The sequence below is a fragment of the Nicotiana sylvestris genome, chromosome 5, assembly GCF_000393655.2.
Source record: "Nicotiana sylvestris chromosome 5, ASM39365v2, whole genome shotgun sequence".
Classification (NCBI taxonomy): domain Eukaryota; kingdom Viridiplantae; phylum Streptophyta; class Magnoliopsida; order Solanales; family Solanaceae; genus Nicotiana; species Nicotiana sylvestris.
In genome coordinates, this window is record NC_091061.1 from 141,674,130 (window position 1) to 141,695,099 (window position 20,970).

Sequence of the window (20,970 nt, forward strand, 5' to 3'; positions counted from 1 at the left end):
TCGAAAGCCTTAGAAATTATGGTTTGCGTTTCTACCGGCAAACATATATTAAAAGAATAGTAGATCCTAAAATAAGAGTAGTAATTCCTTTCTTAATGAAGTTTGTCAACGTTTATACAAAAAATATTTTTTTCATGTCACTCGTAAATGAGCAATCATACATTAGCAAAATATGCAATCTAAGGAACTTATAGAAAAGAAACAAATGATAAATCACTCACAAAAACATGTCATGAAACTTGAAGGAAATCAAACTAACATGCAAACTATCACATATCATGAGACAAAGGTGCCCAGTCTCACTATAACATCAATAAGCTTGTTACCATCAAAGGATGTGGTGCAGTGGATGAGACTGTTCTTCCTTTAACCAGAGGTCTCGAGTTCGAACCCTGAGTATATATGAAAAAATCCTTGGTAGGGAGTGCTTCCCCCGAATGGGGCCCTACACGGCGCGAATCCGAATATAATAGAACTTCAATGCAGGTATCGGACACCGGGTTGGAAACCCAAAAAATCAATAAGCTTATATTCGTCGTCCCCGTTTTTAAATGAGCCACTTCCTATTCATTTAAGAACACAATAAGATATATATTAACAAAATGAAAAAAATTCTTTTAGTATAACAATAAGGATTCTTTCGACAATAAAGTTGAGAATGGGGACAATATGCATGATTGAATTTATCGACAAGAGTTAAAGAAAAACTTTTGATGGCCTCTCCGAGTTAAGTAAGTAACGGAGAAAATCAATTATAGTTCTGCTCAACAAGTATTGCATATTTCTAATATATATTTTTATTCAATTTTTGTTCAATATACATGCAATTTCACAACCAAAAAAGTGAGGAATCAGGAACAAATAAAAGAGCAACAAAAAATATCTGGTCACGGTATTTGTCGTCACCAATAATGATAAACATAGAACGGTGACGATTTTTAACGCCATTCTCTATTAAAGTTCTAATGTTGTTCACACTATCCCCCATTGTTTCTTTGGCTTAGGGTTTTTCTTCAAGCTCAACTGCTATAGTATCTTTTAGGGTTGTTCTATTTCTGTCTTCTTTGATGTTCTTGTATTAGGGTTTATGAGATGGTTTATTGAACGTAAGAAGAGAATGACGATTGGCCACCCAATTTCATCGTCTTTAAATTTAGGCAAAATTGAGTTTTTGCTCTTTCTCTCAACTTTTTTCAAATAAAGACTCTTAAATATGTTACTTTTTTTAAGAATTGTCCTACTCTTAAACTTATTTGCCAAAATTATTCTAATTTTGTATATTACCCGCCCTAAACAAGGATTACTTACAAATTATATACATTTCACCTTAAAAAGCTCGCAATCCATTATTAGTGCATTCAATCAAGGGATTTAGCTACACCATTTTCCTTTTTTTCTCTCTCCCCTCTTCTCTCCAGATCAAACTTATATTTAGGGATTTCTGTTTGATAATTGTTTCAAAATACATTCGTCAAAGCTATGAGATACTACTGAAGTTGTCATCTTTCTTTTTTTTTGGTCTTTTTTTTCTTTATTTTGCTGGTGGATTTAATAGTGGAATAGAATTTATGCGATCATTAATGTGTTGCAGCAATATAATGGTTTTTCTTTGTTGATAGTCCAGATGAAAAAGTACTATCAACACCAATAGTTAATAGATCATCGACACACTGGAGAAAAAGATCATCTCATCAATGAGCAAGAACCAAAGACTGAAATTTTCGGACAACCAAGAGAAGGTAATGTCTACAAAGCAGGCGATGAAAAACCTACATCAAATGTTGCAGCTGAACAAATTTTAGTATCTCTTCGGACTTCAAATAAGATAAAATCAACTCAGAAAAGAACAATATATGGTACATCAACATACAAATTAAAAATAAATTTCGTACAAATTTAATGCAAATTTGAAAATCTACAACAACATACATAGTAAAAATAAATTTCATACAACTAATTATATATTATACAACTTATCTATAACTTTCATACATTATTTCTACCCAGTTAAATACAACTACAATATCATACAACTTAAATATAATTTTTATACAATATGTCTTTTGTATATTTTGTATCTAGTTTATACATAGTAAAAATAAATTTCATACAACTAATTATATATTATACAACTTATCTACAACTTTCATATATTATTTCTACCAAGTTAAATACAACTACAATATCATACAACTTAAACAAAAATTTTATACAAATTTTATACAATATGTCTTTTGTATATTTTGTATCTGATTTATACATAGTAAAAACAAATTTCATACAACAAATTATATATTATACAACTTATCTACAACTTTCATACATTATGTCTATCCAGTTAAATACAACTGCAATATCATACAACTTAAATACAAATTTTATACAATGTCTTTTGTATATATTTTATCTATGGTGTGTGATTCGTCCTATCTAAAATTCCAATCAAAACTTATTATCTTAATACAATTTTGATACATATCAACAACTTTATATAAAAAAAATACTATTGATAACTTAAATACAAATTTTATACAACGATTCATACATTATATAACTTTTTTTCAACTGTCATACAATATTCAATATATATATATAACTACAACAGAATATAATTTACATACACTACTACAATTTCGTAAGTATATTGTATGTCATGTGTTCTTCTTTTCTTCTTCGAATTTCAATAGTTAACCTTTCTTGTAATGAATTTATCACAAAATCATAATTAAATCTTTAATTCCTCCCATTACGTCTTAAAATAACAAGATGATAGAAGTTTGGTAGAATTTGAAAAGTTTCTAGTCCTAGTGAATCAGAGGTGTTTGGTCTATAGTTTACCTATTTTCTCAAGTTTACAATGAAAGCATCGTGAATCAAATAAAATAAGTACTTAATAAATATTACAAGAAATTATTTTATTCTATTAAAAGTAACAACTTTTTTATGTTATAAAAAAAATATAATCATGGAGGTCTATCACATGATCCTCAAGGAGAAACTTACTTTTTTATACTTAACTGTCATTTTCATTTTCACTTATACGCACAATTGTGAATTCGAACTATTGAATAAGGATAGCAAGCGGGGCAGGCGGATGCGGGACGGAGCGGGTTTAAGACTATGCGGGGTGGTGCGAGTTTAAAGTTGTGCGGGGCAAGGCGGGTGCAAGACGGATTGAGATAATCTTTTAAAAGATTGATGCGGGGCGGGTCTATGCGGGTTTACGCAAGTTTTCTGGTTTCGACCAATTGTATATTCTACAAATTATCCGGTAAGACATGAGGAAGGTCTATGATAAACCTTAAAGACCATATTATCTGTTTAAATATTTGATATGTAATATAAACAAAAATAAATGATTTATAACTTTTTTTTCAAATTCACCTTTTAGTGAAATGTTAATTAGGTTAGATATTTTGAAAGAAAAGAAAAAAAGTTAGACATTTAAGGAAATATAAAAGTTTGACAAATATTTTATGATTAAGATTATTATCATTTTTCACTTAAAAATTATCTAGCGAAGGTTTGTAGCACAAAAATTACTATTTTAATTTTTATTACTTAAAAAATTATACAACATTGTAGCAGCCAACCAGTATATTTTGATTGACCAAATAAGGTCTGCCGAGCAATGCTCATTGTTACTCAATAAGAAAATAAACTATTATAATTGATCAAATAAGGTCTGCCAAGGAATCCTCAGTACTAATTGAACAATTCAATACATGAGCAACAAAAAATATTTATTTTTTGGTTGATGAAATTAAAAATCCAGCCAAAACAAAAAACAAAAAAAAACAAGCAAAATGAACAAAAAGAAAAGAAAAAAACTTATGCGGGGCGGGGCGGGTTAATAACTTTGCGGGTTTGTCCCGCAATCGCACCGTTTGCCATCCCTAATTGAATAAAACATACACACCCTTCAACAGAGAAAAAAGAAACGTATTTTGTGTATATTTTCTTTTTTATTGTTTTGGAAAATAACATTCCATCTACTCACCTTCTTCAAGTGAGAGCAGGGGCATATGTACCATTATGACAACGAGTTCAACTGAAGACATAATTTTCGATTTTGGATATAAATATTATGTGTAAAAATTTATTAAAATTTAACAAATAATAGATATGATTCTATATTTTTTAAAATATAATAGGTCCAATATTAAAAATATTAAAGGTTGAACCCATAAAGTTTAAATCATAAATCAACCTTTGGATAAGAGGTCACATATTTTGTCAATACTTAGTGGATGAATACAACTTGAAATAAGACAATTTTATTTCATAACATAGAAATTAAGATTTCTCGTTGCCTATGATTGTGTAATCCAATTTAATATGATTCGAATATTATTACATTTTAATGGAAATTTTATACACAAAATGACAAAAGAACTATACTTGGGAAATAGAAAGGGCCAATGGCCTGTTAGACTTATAATAATTGGAGAAGAGTATCAAGTGATGTTCGGCCAAAAGCATGTATTTTTTATATGAATCGCCTCATATTTTGCTCTATTATTTGTTGTTCTAATATGTAATTGCAAGTGATATTGAAGGTTTGCGTGCAAATTGAAAAAAAAATTGAAGAATTTGGAGGAAGTATGAGTTTGGTGCCCAGGTTCGCGCCAGGCACTAACCAAAACGTCGTTGACAACGGGCTAAAAAGTTCAGTGTCCAGGTTGGCGTCAGGTGCCAAGCGAGACGCTGAAGGGCGGATTTTGTCCTAAGTCGGCTAGGACTTAGGGATTTCAACCCTACACGCCCCCAACATGTATAAAAGGGGTTCTAAATCTATTTTCGAGGGGAGCTAGCATATTTTTTAGGAGATCGGACATACTTTGAAGGAGAATTCACGTGAGGGAACACAAACCATGCTTGGGAGAGGCTTCTAACTAGTTTTTCTTCTCTTCTCTTCCTTTAACTTTAAAGTTTATTAGTTCTAGAGTTGTGGGTGCTACATGAACGTTGTAATTTGAAGCTTGAATTGTTCTTATTACTTTATCATATTGGTTTATTTATTCAATCTTGCACTTAATTATTTAATGCTTGATCTCAATTGAATACTATCTACGAATCTAGGATTGAACTCGGGAGAGGGAATCTAGATTGCATATAAAATTGAGTAGAGCAAGATTTTGAACCTGATACTCAGGAACAAATTTGTGGTTAGGGATAGGGATATACCTAATCGCCTTACTGGGTTACTATACATGAATTCTTAATGCGTTCTTGTTAATCCTAATAGGAATATAGGCGTTAGGCTAGCTTAAATAGGCGAGTAGTACTTCGGGAGAATACTACGAGTAATATTAACCTTGTCAACCAATAAATCAGATAAATTAATTAGAAAATTTAGGTAGAAGATTCAACGGAATTATTAGCTAATCCATAGCTCTAGAATATTTTCTCCCATTGAATCCGTCTCTAAGCTTGCCGACTTGTTTTCTATAACCGTTTAGTTGATTACTCTAGATTAGCTTTAGTTAAATAATCACACTTTAGAAAATCGCTTGAATAGATTAATTATCTTAGTTTAATTTAGTAAATAGTTAATCACAAGTCCTCGTGGGTACGATATCTGGAATTACAATCTTATATTACTTGTACGATTACGTATATTTGCGTGTGCGTTTGGGAGCAACAAGTTTTTGATGTCATTGCCGGGGACTTAGAAATTAACTATTTTACCAGATTGCATTTTTACCTTTTGTCTATTAAATTTTTTTTTTAATTTTAGCTTAGTTTAATATTTTATTATCTTTGTTGACATGACATCTTGGAATGAGAATTGGTCGAAATTTGTTATTCTTATTTTGGTAATCCTTGTCTATATTGTGGAGGACCACACTTGTGGCAAAATTGTGAGAATATTTCCCGGAGCGAGTTGGGTGCACCATCTCAATCTTTTGCGTGAGATATTTATAATGTGTGTGGTGGTCGAGGTGGCCATTGGGATGGTTGTCCTGATCCTTATTATCCTTCTTTGAGCTCTTCTTACGATTTTTCTAATAATGTTTATAAGTTTAATAGGATCAATGAAGTGGAGGATATAGAACGTGTTGCCCGTATTATGGACATGGTGAGGCAAGTAGCCGAGCAATAAGATGAAATTCAAAAAAAGACTGCCTTAGAAATCAAAGTACTGCAGGCTAGAATGGAAGAATTAATGGCCAATTTTCAAGAACGACCTCAACTCGATGAAGAGAGTGAGTTCCTACAAGAGGTAAAAGTTGAAGAAGCAGATATAGTGAGTCAATTTTGGCTAGAGGAACAAGCTCAACTAATATAATTTCACGGGGTTCTACGTAATATTCTTTCAAACATGGCAGAATAGCTGATAGAAGGGAGAACTGAGCTCGGGCAAGAGATAGATCAATTTGGCTCGGATATCCATGACATGTAGGCTTGATTGAATAATAAGATTGATGCGTCTGATGCTAGGCAATAAATTATTGTGGATACTGGCCAACTTGTGGAACAAAAACAGGAATTCCAACCATTCGACCACAATATTATTGACGATGCGAAGGTTGAGGAAGTGTGCAAAAGTGAGGATGTCAAAAGTAAAATGATTTTAGAGTTGGAGCGCATTGGACCTCATTCTAAACACTTTTCAATATTGTATTTGTTTGGTGACATGAGAATTGATCCATTCGAGCCTATGGAGGAGTCCCTCGTGTTATTTATTGTGTGCATTGCGATTATTTCACAATTTTAAGTTTGGTGTAAGGAGATTGTTTGGGTGATTGTTTGTGCTATTCTAGCTTAGTTGTAGTATTTTTTTCTTAGTGTAGTATAGTGGTTTTGCTAAAAAAGATAATAGAAAAACGAAAAAGAAAGAAAAGTTTAGACCTTTCCCGACGATGGATTTTGTGGACAGTTTTCTTGAGGGATAAGGTCCAATAAATTTTTTTAAAAATATTGACTTTTTGTTTCTAGTTAATTTTAGTTAGATAATAATACCCCTTGGTTTTTTTTTGATGCATTGGTTCTTTTTCATGGGATGTAGTTTGAACCGAGTAGTAGTTTTTTTAAATTTTAGAATAGATTAGAAATTTAGAAAATAAAAGGAGGAAGAATGATGTAATTTTAGGTGCCCTTAACTTGTTTGATAGTAGCATATTTAGAATTTGACATGTGTAGTATCTTCTCTATGTGTTTGAAGTTGAGCATGATGCCTTTATATATTGGATAGCATGTCTTATGTCATAGGCGGCTTTCTAGCCATGCCCCATGACCCCTTGGGCGCGCCCCGTGGTGTCCTAGCAAGCCTCCCAATGCCTAGCGCCACGGAAGGCCCCGTGGTCTTGGTCGCACCAAGTGACAAGCGCGCATGTGCCTCTATCACCCCACCAATATCCCTCGCCAGTGCCTAGCCGCAGACAGATGCCAACAGCGTCACGCGCACAGACCTTGATGCCAAAGACAATGCTGCTGACAACGGACCTGTTTATGCCTTGTACAAAACTAAGTCCTTTTCATTGTAAACATAGAGTAGTTTTATTCCATGTACTTCCATTATGTTTCTCTAGCTTAATCAAGTCAAGTCTTGTAGTTTTGGTTTATTTTTTTTAAGCATTATTAGGGGGGATCAAGCAATCAAACTTTCTAGCAAGCAAACAATTCTCTGTACAAGTGTCTCTCCCCCTCAACACCGTGTTGCTTTTCTATAATAGCTTTCATTAATGCAATCAAGCTTTCTTTCATTCTCAATTATCATTTTTGTTCTCTCAATTGCTCTTGACATTGGTTTTCCCCTATGGCACTGACAATCTAGTCTAGCATACCGAGGGGATCTCAGTTGGCAGACAGTAACTGCATTGACATCAGTTGCTTAGCCTTATGTCGCCCTTCCAAGAAATCTCAGGAAGGCGCCGCGTAATAGTTGGTATCAAAGCCTAGGCTCGACATCGGACAAGGGAACGCATTGCCATTACCACCATTTCTAACCATGGTGAATCATGGGGACCGCATTGCGACCCTTGAACAGACGGTTGACGGATTACGGCCCATCATGGGTACGGTTCCTGAACTAAGAACCAGCCTAGTGCAAAGGTTGGACGACCTGGACAGCAGGGTGCTCCAGGCCGAAGTTGACATAGAAAATATCAGTCGCGACTCCGAGGGAGACCGGCGAATGGCAGCCATAGAGGCAACCAAATTTTTTGGCAACTTCGAGGGACTCCAATAGGAGCGTGTCGAGGATTTAGCCTACATGGCACAAGAGGCAGACAGGGTGACTGCCATGCAACAAACTATTGACAACTTGACAGACCAGCTCAATGTTGTCAATGCTGCTTTACAGGGCCTGCTATGAGGAGGTGGAAACCAAATCGGGGGCGCTGTGAACCTCGCTTCCGCGACACAAAAATTGAAAATTCCCGAGCCAAATCCATACAGTGGAGCTAGGAATGCCAAGGAAGTGGAAAACTTCATCTTTGACATCGAACAGTACTTTGATGTTGTTGGGGGCCTAGAAGAAGCTAAGAAGGTAGCAACTGCGACCATGTATCTTCAGGGTGATGCTAAACTTTGGTGCTGGGTGAAGTACGAAGCCATCAAGGCCGGTGAAGATGCTTTTGAGGCATGGGCAGAACTGAATGTAGTCATACACCTATAGTTCTTCCCCGAAAATATTGAATACAACGCAAGGAGAAAGCTACGGGAGCTCCTCCAGACCAAATCAATGCGGGACTACATGCGGGAATTCTCCGCGCTCATGCTAAACATACGCGACATGGGGTACAAAGACAAGCTCTTCACCTTTCTGGAAGGGTTGAAACCTTATTCCCGTATGGAACTGCAAAGGCAAAGGGTAGATACCCTACCCAAGGCGATCCAAGCAGCTGAATGCCTTGGGGACTATCAAGTGGAAGCTCAGAAGGATAGGCCTCAGCCGCCTGCCCGAGCGGGATTCAAAGGGGGCCAACCTAGCAATGGTGGCCCTAGAAGAAGTGGGGGAGATCAGAGTGCAACCGAATCTAAGGCTCCCTCCCTAGGCAGCAATAGTGTTGCGTCAAACAATAATGACCAGAGGAGAAAGCCTCCTTCAGGATGTTGTCATTGCGGCGGACCATATTGGAACAATGAATGCCCACATGCACAGATGAACACCCATCAAGTTCTTGATGACGAGACTGATGACGACTCAGACAATGCGGATCAGACTGAACCAGTAGGTGCCTTTAATGCAATTGTTGGATCTATTTCTGAGGCATTAGCGGAGATCAGTGTTGGTATCCATAAGAAGAAGGACCTAGGTCCAATCAACAAGAAAGGAAAAAAGAAGGCGGATGAGGGGACTCCTCTTAAACAAGACAGGACCTTAATGTTCGTCGAGATGAAGGTGAATGGCAAGCCCATTCATGTGATGATAGACACGGGTGCTACCCACAACTACTTAGCCTCAACTCAGGTAGAGCGCCTTGGTCTAGTTGTAGGAAAAGGTAGAGGTCGCATCAAGGCTATCAACTCACCTCCTCAGCCAGTGGGTGGAATAGCCAAAGAGGTACCGGTGAAGCTTGGCCCTTACGAAGGAAAATGCAACCTGCGAGTGGTGATCATAGACAATTTCTACCGGCGATTTGTGAAAAACTACTCCCTCATTGCAGTGCCATTGACAGAACTCCTCAAGAAGGTCACGCCCTGGGATTGGGGACCCAGACGAGCGGAGGCCTTCAATGCATTAAAAGCGGCTATGTCTAGTAGCCCCGTCTTGGCCCTTCCTAATTTGGCCAAGCCATCCGACTATGCCCTCGGCGGATTATTGTTACAGAAAGGGCATCCTGTAGCGTACGAGAGCCGGAAGTTGAAGGATGCGGAGCGGCGCTATGCCGCCCATGAGAAAGAATTATTGGTTGTCGTCCACTACTTGCACCTTTAGAGGCACTATCTGCTGGGGACCCCATTCGTGGTCAAGAGAGACAACACAATTGTGAGCCATTTCATGACCCAACCGAAGTTGAATGGTCGAAAAGACATGTGGCAAGAACTCCTAGCCGAATTCCACTTCAACTTGGAGTACCGAAGTGGGAAGACCAATTATGTTGCTGATGCGCTCAGTCGGAGAGCTGATCTAGCATCGGTGTGCCTACTCGCCACCCTCAAGGGGAGAGAAGTAGCCACCTCCATCAAGGACCAGATACAGAATCTACTCATCAAGGATCCTGCTGCACAGTATTTGGTTGATTTGGTAGGACATGGCAAGACTCGTCAGTTCTACATGGAAGATGGTTTTCTGAAAGTGAAAGGGAACCGACTTTATATTCCTAAAGGAGGAGATCTACGAAGGACTCTTCTGACGGAATGTCATGATACTCTGTGGGCTGGCCATTCCGATGAAGAACGCACCATGGCGTTACTTCGCCATGCATATTATTGACCCCAAATAGCCGATGACATTGCTCAGTATGTGAAGACTTGTCTAGTATGCCAGAAGGATTAGTCGGACCGCTTGACACAATCGGGACTCTTGGAACCACTAGTTGTCCCAAAGAGACCTTAGAAAAGCGTTTCCCTGTATTTCATCACCGTATTGCCCAAGGTCGGAGATATCACAACCATCTTGGTTGTGGTGGATCGGTTTTCCAAGTATGCTACCAGAGGCGTATCCAGGATTTTAAGAGAATGGGTGCACCGTTAAATTTTTATAGACATTGGTATGATATAGGAACAACAAGTATAATTTTAAAATGACAATAAGTTCATGAGCAAACTATAATTAATATTATAGTCACACAAAAAAAACATCATTCACTTTACAATTGTCCTCGACGAGTTTTCATACTTTGAAAACGGTTAATAATAGCATCATTACTTACAGTCTTAAATATTCCACGCTCTATATAGCAAACTAAATAATTGTTTAAAAAATCTTCATCCATCCTATTGCGTAGATCATTTTTTATGTACTTCATCGATGAGAATGCTCTTTCCACACTTGCGGTAGCAACAGGTATAATCAAAGTCAACTTCACAAGTAAATATACATGTGTCCAAGTCTGATCAACTTTTGTCTCAACCATAACTCTAGCAAGATCTTTAATTCCTTTCAAGTTAAGAAACTTGCTATCACACTTTTGAGCATAGACAATGAAGGTGTCGAGTTGAAAATCAAGTTCCCGAAGCTTGTTTTCATCAAATTCACTTGGATAATACTTGGCCAGTTTCATTATCTTGTTCTTGTCAAAATTTGCAAATGAATCAACCGGACTCAAACTAGCCATACCAAGGAGTAAGTCACTAGTCACTACATCAAAACGGCTATTAAGCTCTTGAAGCTCTAAATCAATAACGGCATAAAATACTTCCACACGAAAGTGATGTAAATAGGAAACTTCGGATCTCTTACGTTTCGACTTTCCAATAACATAGTCTTCATCCATGTTGGGAATTGCAATTTCATGTTTACTACAAAATGAGCAAACCTCCTCCATCAAAGAGTCCCATTCCTCTTCTCTCATCTTTTGTAGTCTTTTCTTTGCAAGGTCAAGCATTCCCATAGCACTAACAATATCTTGATCTTTCTTTTGTAGAACTTTGTTCAATTCATTAGTTAATAGCAACACCTTAAACATCAAGTTCAACATAAATACAAATGCAAATTCTTGAATCATGCTCAAAAGATTTTGTGCGGCAAATCTATCAAGATGATATAGACACTCATGTTTCATACTTTAAGCACATTAACAATTGAAGAAAATAAAACTATGAAATTGTCCAAGGTCTTATAATGAGACCCCCAACGAGTATCACCCGGTCGTTGGAGGCCTCATTCTTGATTCAAACCTTGTCTGGTAAGAACTTCTCCAACTTTAATCAACTCTTCCAATTTATCCAATTGATGTTGCCGAAGTGAAACCCTGCGCTTAAAAGAAGCTCCAATAGTATTCAAAACATTAGTGACAACATAAAAAAAACTATCCACATCCGAATGCTTTTTAGAAAGAGCTACAAGTGCTAGTTGCAATTGATGAGCAAAACAATGAATAGAATATGCAGACGGAGTATCTTTCAAAATCAAAGATTTGAGGCCATTTTTTCCCCCTTGCATATTACTAGCACCATCATAACCCTGTCCACGTATCTTGGATGGACTTAATGAATGTTTCAAAAGCAAAGAATAAATCTCTTTTTGTAATGGTTGGGAAGATGTGTCACTCACATGGACAATACCCAAGAATCTCTCTATAATCATTCCACTTTTGTTGACATATCTCAAAATTAGAGCCATTTGCTCCTTATGTGAGATGTCTTTTGATTCATCAACTAATATTCCAAAAAAATCACCACCCAAGTCTTCGATAATAGCTTTAGTTGTTTCTTTAACACAAGCTTCCACAATCTCTTTTTGAATTGTCGGACAAATCATCATATCATTTTGTGGAGCATGGCGTAATATTACTTTTTTCACATCCGGATGCATATCGCCATGCCATTCCAAAAGTTCAAGAAAAGGGCCTTTATATTCAAAATCTTTACTTTCATCATGTCCACGAAATGGAAATCCCGATCTTAAGAGAAACCTTGCCACATCTATTGAGGCTTTTAAGCGCATACGATAATCAGTTTTTACTTTTTCGTTTTGCTTGTCAAAAGAAGAAAGAATCGATTGACGTTGATTTTTCAAATCATGCATCCTATTAAAACACTTATGATGGATATTGTTCACATCACCAACATGTGCCTTAAGTCTTTCCACGGCTTTGTTCCAATCTCTAAAACCGTCTTTTGTAAATGTATCTCCCCCGTTACCACGACTTTCGAGTTCATTCTTGAATAAATAGCAACATAAACAAAATGCAGCATCCGCTTTAATGCTATACTCCAACCATTGAGAATATGGTCCTTTGAACCAAGTGGGACAAAATTGACGCATTTTGTTCCCAAACTTAGTTTTAGGAAAGACATGGCCTATTGGTTTACAAGGCCCCATTTGAATATAATATCTCCTCACTTCATCTCGAATATTTGGACCATAACTCGAAATAGGTAATCTTTCTTTGGGATCCACTTCAAGAGATTCCAAATTAAGCTCTAAATGTGGGGAAGGATGTGTTTCCCTTTGAATTTCTGGATTTATTTGTGAACTCGCAGATGGCTGACTAAAACTAGAGCTTGGTTGGCCAACATTTAGCTTGATGAGAAATTTATCCATTTCAATGTCAGGATTACCTTTCCTACAAAATCAAAATTTCACAATTCTACTCAAACTGAATCCAAAAAAATTATAAAAGTACAAATCAATCACAATCACAAAAATCACAAGTTCACAATTAGAAGAATTACAAGTTACAAGTAGTGGGCAACTATTTGGGAATAAGAAAGTTAATGTCATTTTTTAAGAAGTGCAGCAACAAGCCATCAATAGTTTCAGTACTTTTAAAACAAAAAATTCAAGCAAATATGGATAGGGTAATATTGACAAGAATGACATTACTCTGAGAAGATAAAGAAGTGAAGAGGAAAAGAGAAATACCAATTTTGAAGAGCTGAAGACGAGATTTAAAGCTTGTCGATGCCGACTATAACACTTCTTCCCGTTCTTGACTGTCAAAATAAATTTTAAACATTCAAATAATCAATAATATTTCAACCCAACTTCAGTACTTCACAAATCAAAGAAAAAAGATAAGAAACAAAAGAAGCAGTAAGATTGATAAAGAAATTGGAAAAATATGTGACCTTAGTTTGCAAAAAAATTGGTATTTTGCTGTTGTAAAAGACTTGGGGCTAGAGAGTGTTTTCTGGAGAGGTGCTTTTGATTTAGGGATTTTGAAAAGTGACTAAAGAAGGAGTTGTGCACTACTATTAGGTAATAAAAAGAGGAAAAGAAAAAAAGAATCGTCTCTGCTAAAGGAGCAGAAAACTTTACATGGTGGGCCAGGAGCATGGGATGTACCCAATTTATTAATTATTAAAAAGTAAAATAATGGATAATTTTAAAAGAAGAAACGTGGGGAATCAAACTACTGACCTGGTAAATGGAAGGTGCACTCCTCTACCAGTACACTATAATGCTCACTTGAGGGTGGGTTCACCCATACAAATTTAAGTGTTTTATGTTAAAATTTATTGTTGCTATACACAGTTTAGGGAGAGGAGGATGGGTTCACGTGACCCACCCCCTCCCAAGTAAATCTGCCCTTGTATGCTACCGTTATAGCAGCCCCACAATATATATCAGCAGAAGATACAACTCGACTCTTCTTTTCTCATGTCGTCAAATATTGGGTCCTGCCCAAAGACATTGTTAGTGATCGCGACTCACGCTTCACTAGCAACTTTTGGACCCAACTCTTTAAGTGCCTTGGGTCAAAATTGAGTCACAACTCAAGTTTTCATCCACAATCTAATGGCCAGACGGAGCAGTTCAATGGTTGTTGATACCCAATTTTTCTCTCATATATTTTAAATATGCATGCATACTTTCAAAATATTGTACATGAATTTACAAACATGCACAAATATTTTTACAATTTTTCTATAATTTTTAAAGGCCTTAAATCAATTTAGTTCTGTATTTTTAATTATATAAATATTCAATAATTATCCCTCATATTACTTTATGATGATTTAATCGTCTAAATTCATCATTTATGCTCATATAAGTGTTCAAATATTTTAATTGCATTTTTACAATCACATTTGCATTTTTGGCTAGAATTATGTATTTTTGCAACAATAGCCTATATATATGCACAATTATATTATCCATGCAGAAAATGGCTTTTCATATTTTTATAATATTAAGTAAGTATTTTAAAACATTTTCACACATAAATCACATTTTTATCATATATAAATTATTTTACTGAATTAATCGAGTATTTAAAATCTAGCCCCTAGAAAATACTAATTTTCGGACCCAAAAACCAGCCCAAATCCCTAACCCAATTCACCCAAGCCCAAAGGCAATTAGACCCGACCTATACTCCTCTAATCTTGGCAGTTGATCTCTGCGATCAACAACCCACATTAGTTCTTACCATTCTTAACCCTAAAGACCCCCCCCAACCTCTCATTCTCTCTTCTCACCCTGTCGTCACCCCTTCCACTTCTCTCTTAGATGCTCTCTAATCCTAACCCTAACTCTCCCGCACAGTCACTCATCCACCACCGTCCATGGTGGTTTCTCACCACCTCTAGGCCTCTAATGGCCTCTCCTATGCTGGGTACCGCCGTCTCTAAGGTCCTCGAGGGACCAGGGTCAGTCCGCTTACACCTTTGGCCCCTTCTTGCTTGTTTTAGTCCATTCTGGTTCGATTTTGAGTAAGATCTTCCTATTTCACCTTAAACCTATGGATTTCTAAGCCTATGTCTTCATCTCTGTGTTATTTTTAAAAAAAACCTAGTTTCGTCCTTCGAACTTCTCAGATCTGTACAAGATCTAAGTTGGGTTGAACTTATTTCACATGATTTTTGTGAAAATGTTTTGATTTTCGAGTTGCTTTTCACTTTCCTAAACTAGGGTTTCCTGAAAATCTTTTTCCTCAAAAAGTTTTCTAGTTTTAAGTGTTTCATCTTCTATTCTTATGTGTTTTTGACGGATTATGTTGAGTTTGCCTCAACCCTAACTAGTTTATGCTAAAACTCTAATTTTTTGACATTTTTGCTTAGATTCTGAATCTTTCCGTGTTACTGGCTACATTGTTTGGTCTGTGTTTTGACTTGCATGATTTTCCTTAGTGTGATTCAGTATTTTGTGACTTCTACCCTAGTTCATCTCGACTAGGGTTTCTTAGTCAATCTCTTGCCTAATTCATGTGTGTTCATGAAGTTTTGTTCAGCCTACTCATCTATTTGTGGAAAACTGATATTTTTCCCTCTCTTTAAACCAGTGTTATTTTGAATTTCGATTTACTGATTTGCTTGGTTAAAAGTTACGTGCTGATTCTTGATTTATTCCATTGTTTACGGCTCTAATTATTCTTATTACCTTATTGTCTGCAATGTTACTGATTATTTCCTTAATTAAACTTCTGTTTGTTTACCTCGTTACTTAGGTCTAATTTGATTTTTTTTCCTTAAGTGACTCATGTCCTTTAACCGTTGGGTATTTGTCCTTAATTGAAGGGATATTATGCTAACTTCATGTGTGATTGATTTTGTAATTTCCATGATTGCTGAATTATGATTTCTTTACCTTATTCTGCTCCACTCCTAAACTGCTATATATACTCTCTCTTACTATCAGTTCAAGACGAACATTAGTTCATCAATACTCTCACACTCTCAAAAGCTCTCTATTCTATTATGTTACTTGAAATTCTCACTAACCTAGCCGGTTGTTAGCCAAGGCTAGCTATTTGCACCATCTCTGCTCTATACTCTGTATTCTCTCCTTAGCTGGTATGTCCTGATTCAATTCAAATTCCAAAACTATGTGTTTCCTTGTTGTTTCAGTTCATTAGTTGTAACTTCCAATCCTGTTTATTATTCTACTATCATGATTGCTCAATGTGTAAATAACATGCCAAATACTGCCTTATTCAAATATGTAATTAGCATGTCTCCTCTATGCTTTCCTGTTTACTATCTTGTTTAACATGTCTTACACTGTCCTATTCCACATGTGACTAGCATGTTTGCCTGACTACTGCTTATTTAGCATGCCTAAACTTTGTTTTTTGTAAGTGTGTGATTAGCATGGCTACACTTGTTAATACTTGCCTAGCAGGTCCATTTCAGTTCTTGCATGTTCTGTCTTACTTCTACTAAGTCATCTAGCTCTTTAAAAGTATTCTAGTTGTGTGTATTTGTCATGTCCAAGATCTATGTGTCCTCAACATGTTTTTGGCTATAATCTTCGTAACTAACTTGTCAATTCTACAACTGCTTGAGAAGTTTGTACATCTGTTTGCTTATACACTAGGGTATATTCTATGTGTCCCTATCCCCTCTCTCTCCATGTGTGGAGTCTGTTTGCCCCAAAATGTTCTGAAGCTGTTTGTTTTGTGACTTGTATTCTGATTTCAACAAAAATGTTTTTCATGCTTTTCTCAAACTGTTTTACCGCCCTAACTATTACTGGTTTCAAAAAATCTCTTTACTCCTAAGGTCCTTCTTTATACTGTTTACCAAAACTCTTTCAAATCATGTCAAACACTCTCACTTATTCTTAGGTTATTAAGTTCTGCCCTTTTGGTATGTGTACTTCTTAGAGGTCCCTGAGATCTCTCTGAACTCTGACATATCAGGGTTGGCACTTCCACACTGCACATAAATCAGTCCTTATTTGAGGAAGGTCTGGGTACGAGCACTGCCCGGGATCCTTGAGGTCCTTAGGGAACTCTGACACACCTAAACATGAAATTGTCTATGAAACTTTGGGCATCTGAGACTACTGAAGGCTTGGAAATTACTTTGGGCCTACTTCAGGCTCCCTATAGCTTAATGTATATTTATATTTATGTAATTTATTCAATCCTTGGTCTGTAATAATTAATTTAAAAAAATATTTGGGTGACTAGTAAAAGGGAGGGTAGTTGTATATTGTGGGTAAAGTTAGGTAGATAACATGCCTATAGGGTTCATTTTGGTTCAAATGTGTTTTATTAGATAATATGCCTATAGGGTTTTGCTTTGGTTCTAATAAATTCTGCTTTCTTTACTTTACATGATTAGACACCATGCCTATAGGATCTAAAATCAGTTTTAATTAGAAATCATGCCTATAGGATCTAAAATCAGCTTTAATTAGAAATCATGCCCATAGGATTTAAAAATCCATTTTAATTAGAAATAATGCCTATAGGATCTAAAACCAGTTGTAATCAGAAATCATGTCTATATGATCTAAAATTAGCTTTAATTACAAAGAAATCATGCCTGTAGGTTCTGAATCAGTTTAATCAATTATCCTACTCATTTCTTTAATAGCCTCCAGCGCTGTGTTAATTAATATCACTAGAAAGCATAGGATAAATGACTTCAAATTGTCTCTTCAGAAATGTGACTGCATATATGCACTTAGGCAAGCCTTAGGGCGTTAAATAACTTTGAAGCCGGTTCTGTTTATATGTGAAGTTATCCAGGTTTAACAAGCTGTAAAACCAGTAGGCAAACTGGTTAGGATCCTGCTACTTCCCTAATAAAACAAACACTGCATGTTCTATTTTTGTGATGTTCATCTAGATATCATGTTCTTAGGATTTCTGAACTTCTTTTGAAAATCTGTGCTTTAGACGTGCTATTTGATTGTCTATATACATGCGGAGGTAAATCTGAGCCTTCTAACTGTTTGGTCCCTATTTTCTTGTCCTACATGTTATTTGCCTGTCGCCTAGATTTTTACCTTTTAAAAACCTTAGGTTGTCTAAAACTGTCCAGATTTAGTAGTCCTAAATTCCTCCATGACCGTAAGGAAGGGACGGGTAGCAGCACGCTTAGGGGTCGTAAATTAAACTCGCTTATATAACCACCAAGGGGAGGGTAATGGGTAGTAAAAGGATATGATGACTACGCTCTAATGTCACGTGTAGCTCCTCATTGAGGAGTGATTATCGGGCATTGCATGAGTGTGATCCTGTAGGCTAACTAACCTAGGACTCCTCTTTCCCAATTCCTATATGTTTAAAATCTCTAAACTTTCTTTTCTTTACATATGCATGTGTAAGCTGTTCAAACCTCTCTCTTACTTTCATTTCTTGAATCATACATGTACTTAGAATAAGAAAATATGCCTTTATTTGCAAATATATGTTGAACCATTTACTTGTTAAAATGACTAATTCACAGAGTTTAAGTTCGGTCGGGACCCACCATTGTGGACCGCGAGGGGTGCCTAACACCTTCCTCTCAAGGTTATTTCGAGCCCTTACCCTAATCTTTGGTACTGCAAACTAGTTATATGAGTTAATTGCTCTAGGTGCCCTAACACACCATAATCCGTTAGGTGGAGACTCTTCAAATACCCAATTCTCAAAAAGAAACGAGTTGTTCCCCCATGAATGTCGAAACCCGGACTTCCCCGCAAAAGGGAAAAAGCGCGACAACATGGTGACTCTGCTGGGGATATTTTAGGCTCTTACCATAATGAACTTATTTTGTGAATTAGTCTAAGCATGCTCAATCCCACGTACCCTTTCCCCTTATTTGAATTTAACTGTCTATTTCAAGCATTTATGATTTATTTAGTTTCCCTGAAACTGACTTGTTTCTTTGTTTTCTTTTCTGTAATTGTCTTTCAATTATTTAAATACTGCATTTATTATTTTTCTTACGTGCAAATACTTGACAACATGCTATTCATTGCTGCATAAATCATGCTCAACATCATATTCCACTTGTGCGTAATTAATCTTATAGCAACGCTTGATGAGTGTTTGCGCTCTTCCTATATATCACCCTTTAAATTTGAAAAGCCGTATTTGCAGTAAAACTAGTCGATTAGCGGTGCGTTTGACGGTTCTGTGCCTTTTCCCCTCAAGTTGTCCGCTTGAGGGTTCCAGTCTAGACATCTATAGCAACATTACTCTAATTAATTGTGCATGCATCATGGTCAAACCTAGTCGGGTTAATATGTTGTCCACATAATGACCCTTTAAGACAAACCTTACCCAAAGTCCATCGGTTTTACATAATCCCAACGGACGCAATGACGATTATATGCATTAATTTGGAGAAATAAGTGCCAATATGCTAAGTATTACTGTATAAATAGACGAACCTAGAGGGGAAAAGGGCCTAACTCTCTTTTATTTTGCAGAAAATGAGGCACGAGGTCCCTAGATTCGGTATGGTTGGTAGCATACCCTCACTCTTGCTAGATTGGTGGAGGGATCTTCCTTCATGTGACAAAAACCATGTGAAACGAGTCTTAGGAAACTTGCCCTCTCTGTTGGATCATCAACCAAACAAGATGTTAATCGAGGCTGCCACTCTGTATTGGGATAAGGAAAGGGCTGTGTTCCATTTTGGGAACATAGAAATGACTCCTTTTCTAGAAGAAATAGGAGGATTTGCTGGGTTGCCTTGGGATAGCCCTAATTTGTTAGCACCTGAAAATCGCACTACTAGAGGGTTCCTTAAGATGATGGGGCTGAATAAAAATGACAACTTGAAATGCCTGAAGAACTCCTACATACCTTTTGATTTCCTTTATGAAAGATACGGTCATAGTCACTCTTACCGTATTTTTGATGATGAGTTCTCATTCACCTCCTTGGGATGGATTCATCGTAGGGTCTTCGTGTTTATTATGTGTTTCTTGGGCATGCTGGTATTCCCAAACCAAGGGGATAGAATCCATACTAGGCTGGCTATGCTGACCAAAACTCTGATAGACGGGATCAAGGGGGAGACATACATTATCATTCCTATGATCGTTGCAGACATGTACCGGGTTTTGGAGCGATGTCAGAAGGGGTTCAGGTTCTTCGAGGGCTGCAACTTGCTATTACAAGTTTGGTTGTTGGAACATCTCCAAAAGGGACAATACCATCAAGAATTTCCACGAAGGTCGTGGAATGATCACATAGCCTTCCATCATTCCAAAAGAATGAACTATATTCCAGACATGTTTGCTCAATCGGAGGACGCTGTAGGATGGGTACAACTTTGACCGAGGATTAGGTCCAGTGGATGTTCGAGTGGTTCCCTATCGATGAGTTCAACATCAGATCCAGAGATTTTCCACACTTGGTGTTGATTGGTTTAAGGGGCATATACCCTTACGCTCCTCTCAGGGTTATAAGATAGACAGGTAGGAGACAGATCATACCACGGGGTGCTAAGATGTGTCATTTCAGAGATGATTTCCAAGGTGACGCCATCCCGTATAAGAATAAAGCACAACATGTGTAAACTTTGAAGATTATTGTGGAGAAGGGTACTATCAAGCCAGACCGACATCATGCGGGCCACTCATACCTTTACCCTTCGTGGTTGGAGGACAACATAGCTAGGGTCTTTGAGCCAAGGGCTGGGCCCAGAAACAGGGTCATAGACGAGGTTGCTAAAGCAGAG

The 20,970-nt window shown here is 36.8% G+C and overlaps 2 protein-coding genes across 2 annotated transcripts; both read right to left on the bottom strand.

Annotated features, from left to right (window-relative positions):
• Nucleotides 1-10,760: 10,760 nt before the first annotated feature.
• LOC138869414 (uncharacterized) lies at nt 10,761-11,675 on the bottom strand. Its single transcript, XM_070147030.1, has one exon. The coding sequence runs from the start codon at nt 11,673-11,675 to the stop codon at nt 10,761-10,763; it is 915 nt and encodes a 304-aa protein (XP_070003131.1).
• Nucleotides 11,676-11,773: 98 nt separating this feature from the next.
• On the bottom strand, nt 11,774-13,159 carry LOC138869415 (uncharacterized). Its single transcript, XM_070147031.1, has one exon. It carries the CDS (start codon nt 13,157-13,159, stop codon nt 11,774-11,776), a length of 1,386 nt encoding a protein of 461 aa, XP_070003132.1.
• Between the last annotated feature and the right edge of the window lie 7,811 nt (nt 13,160-20,970).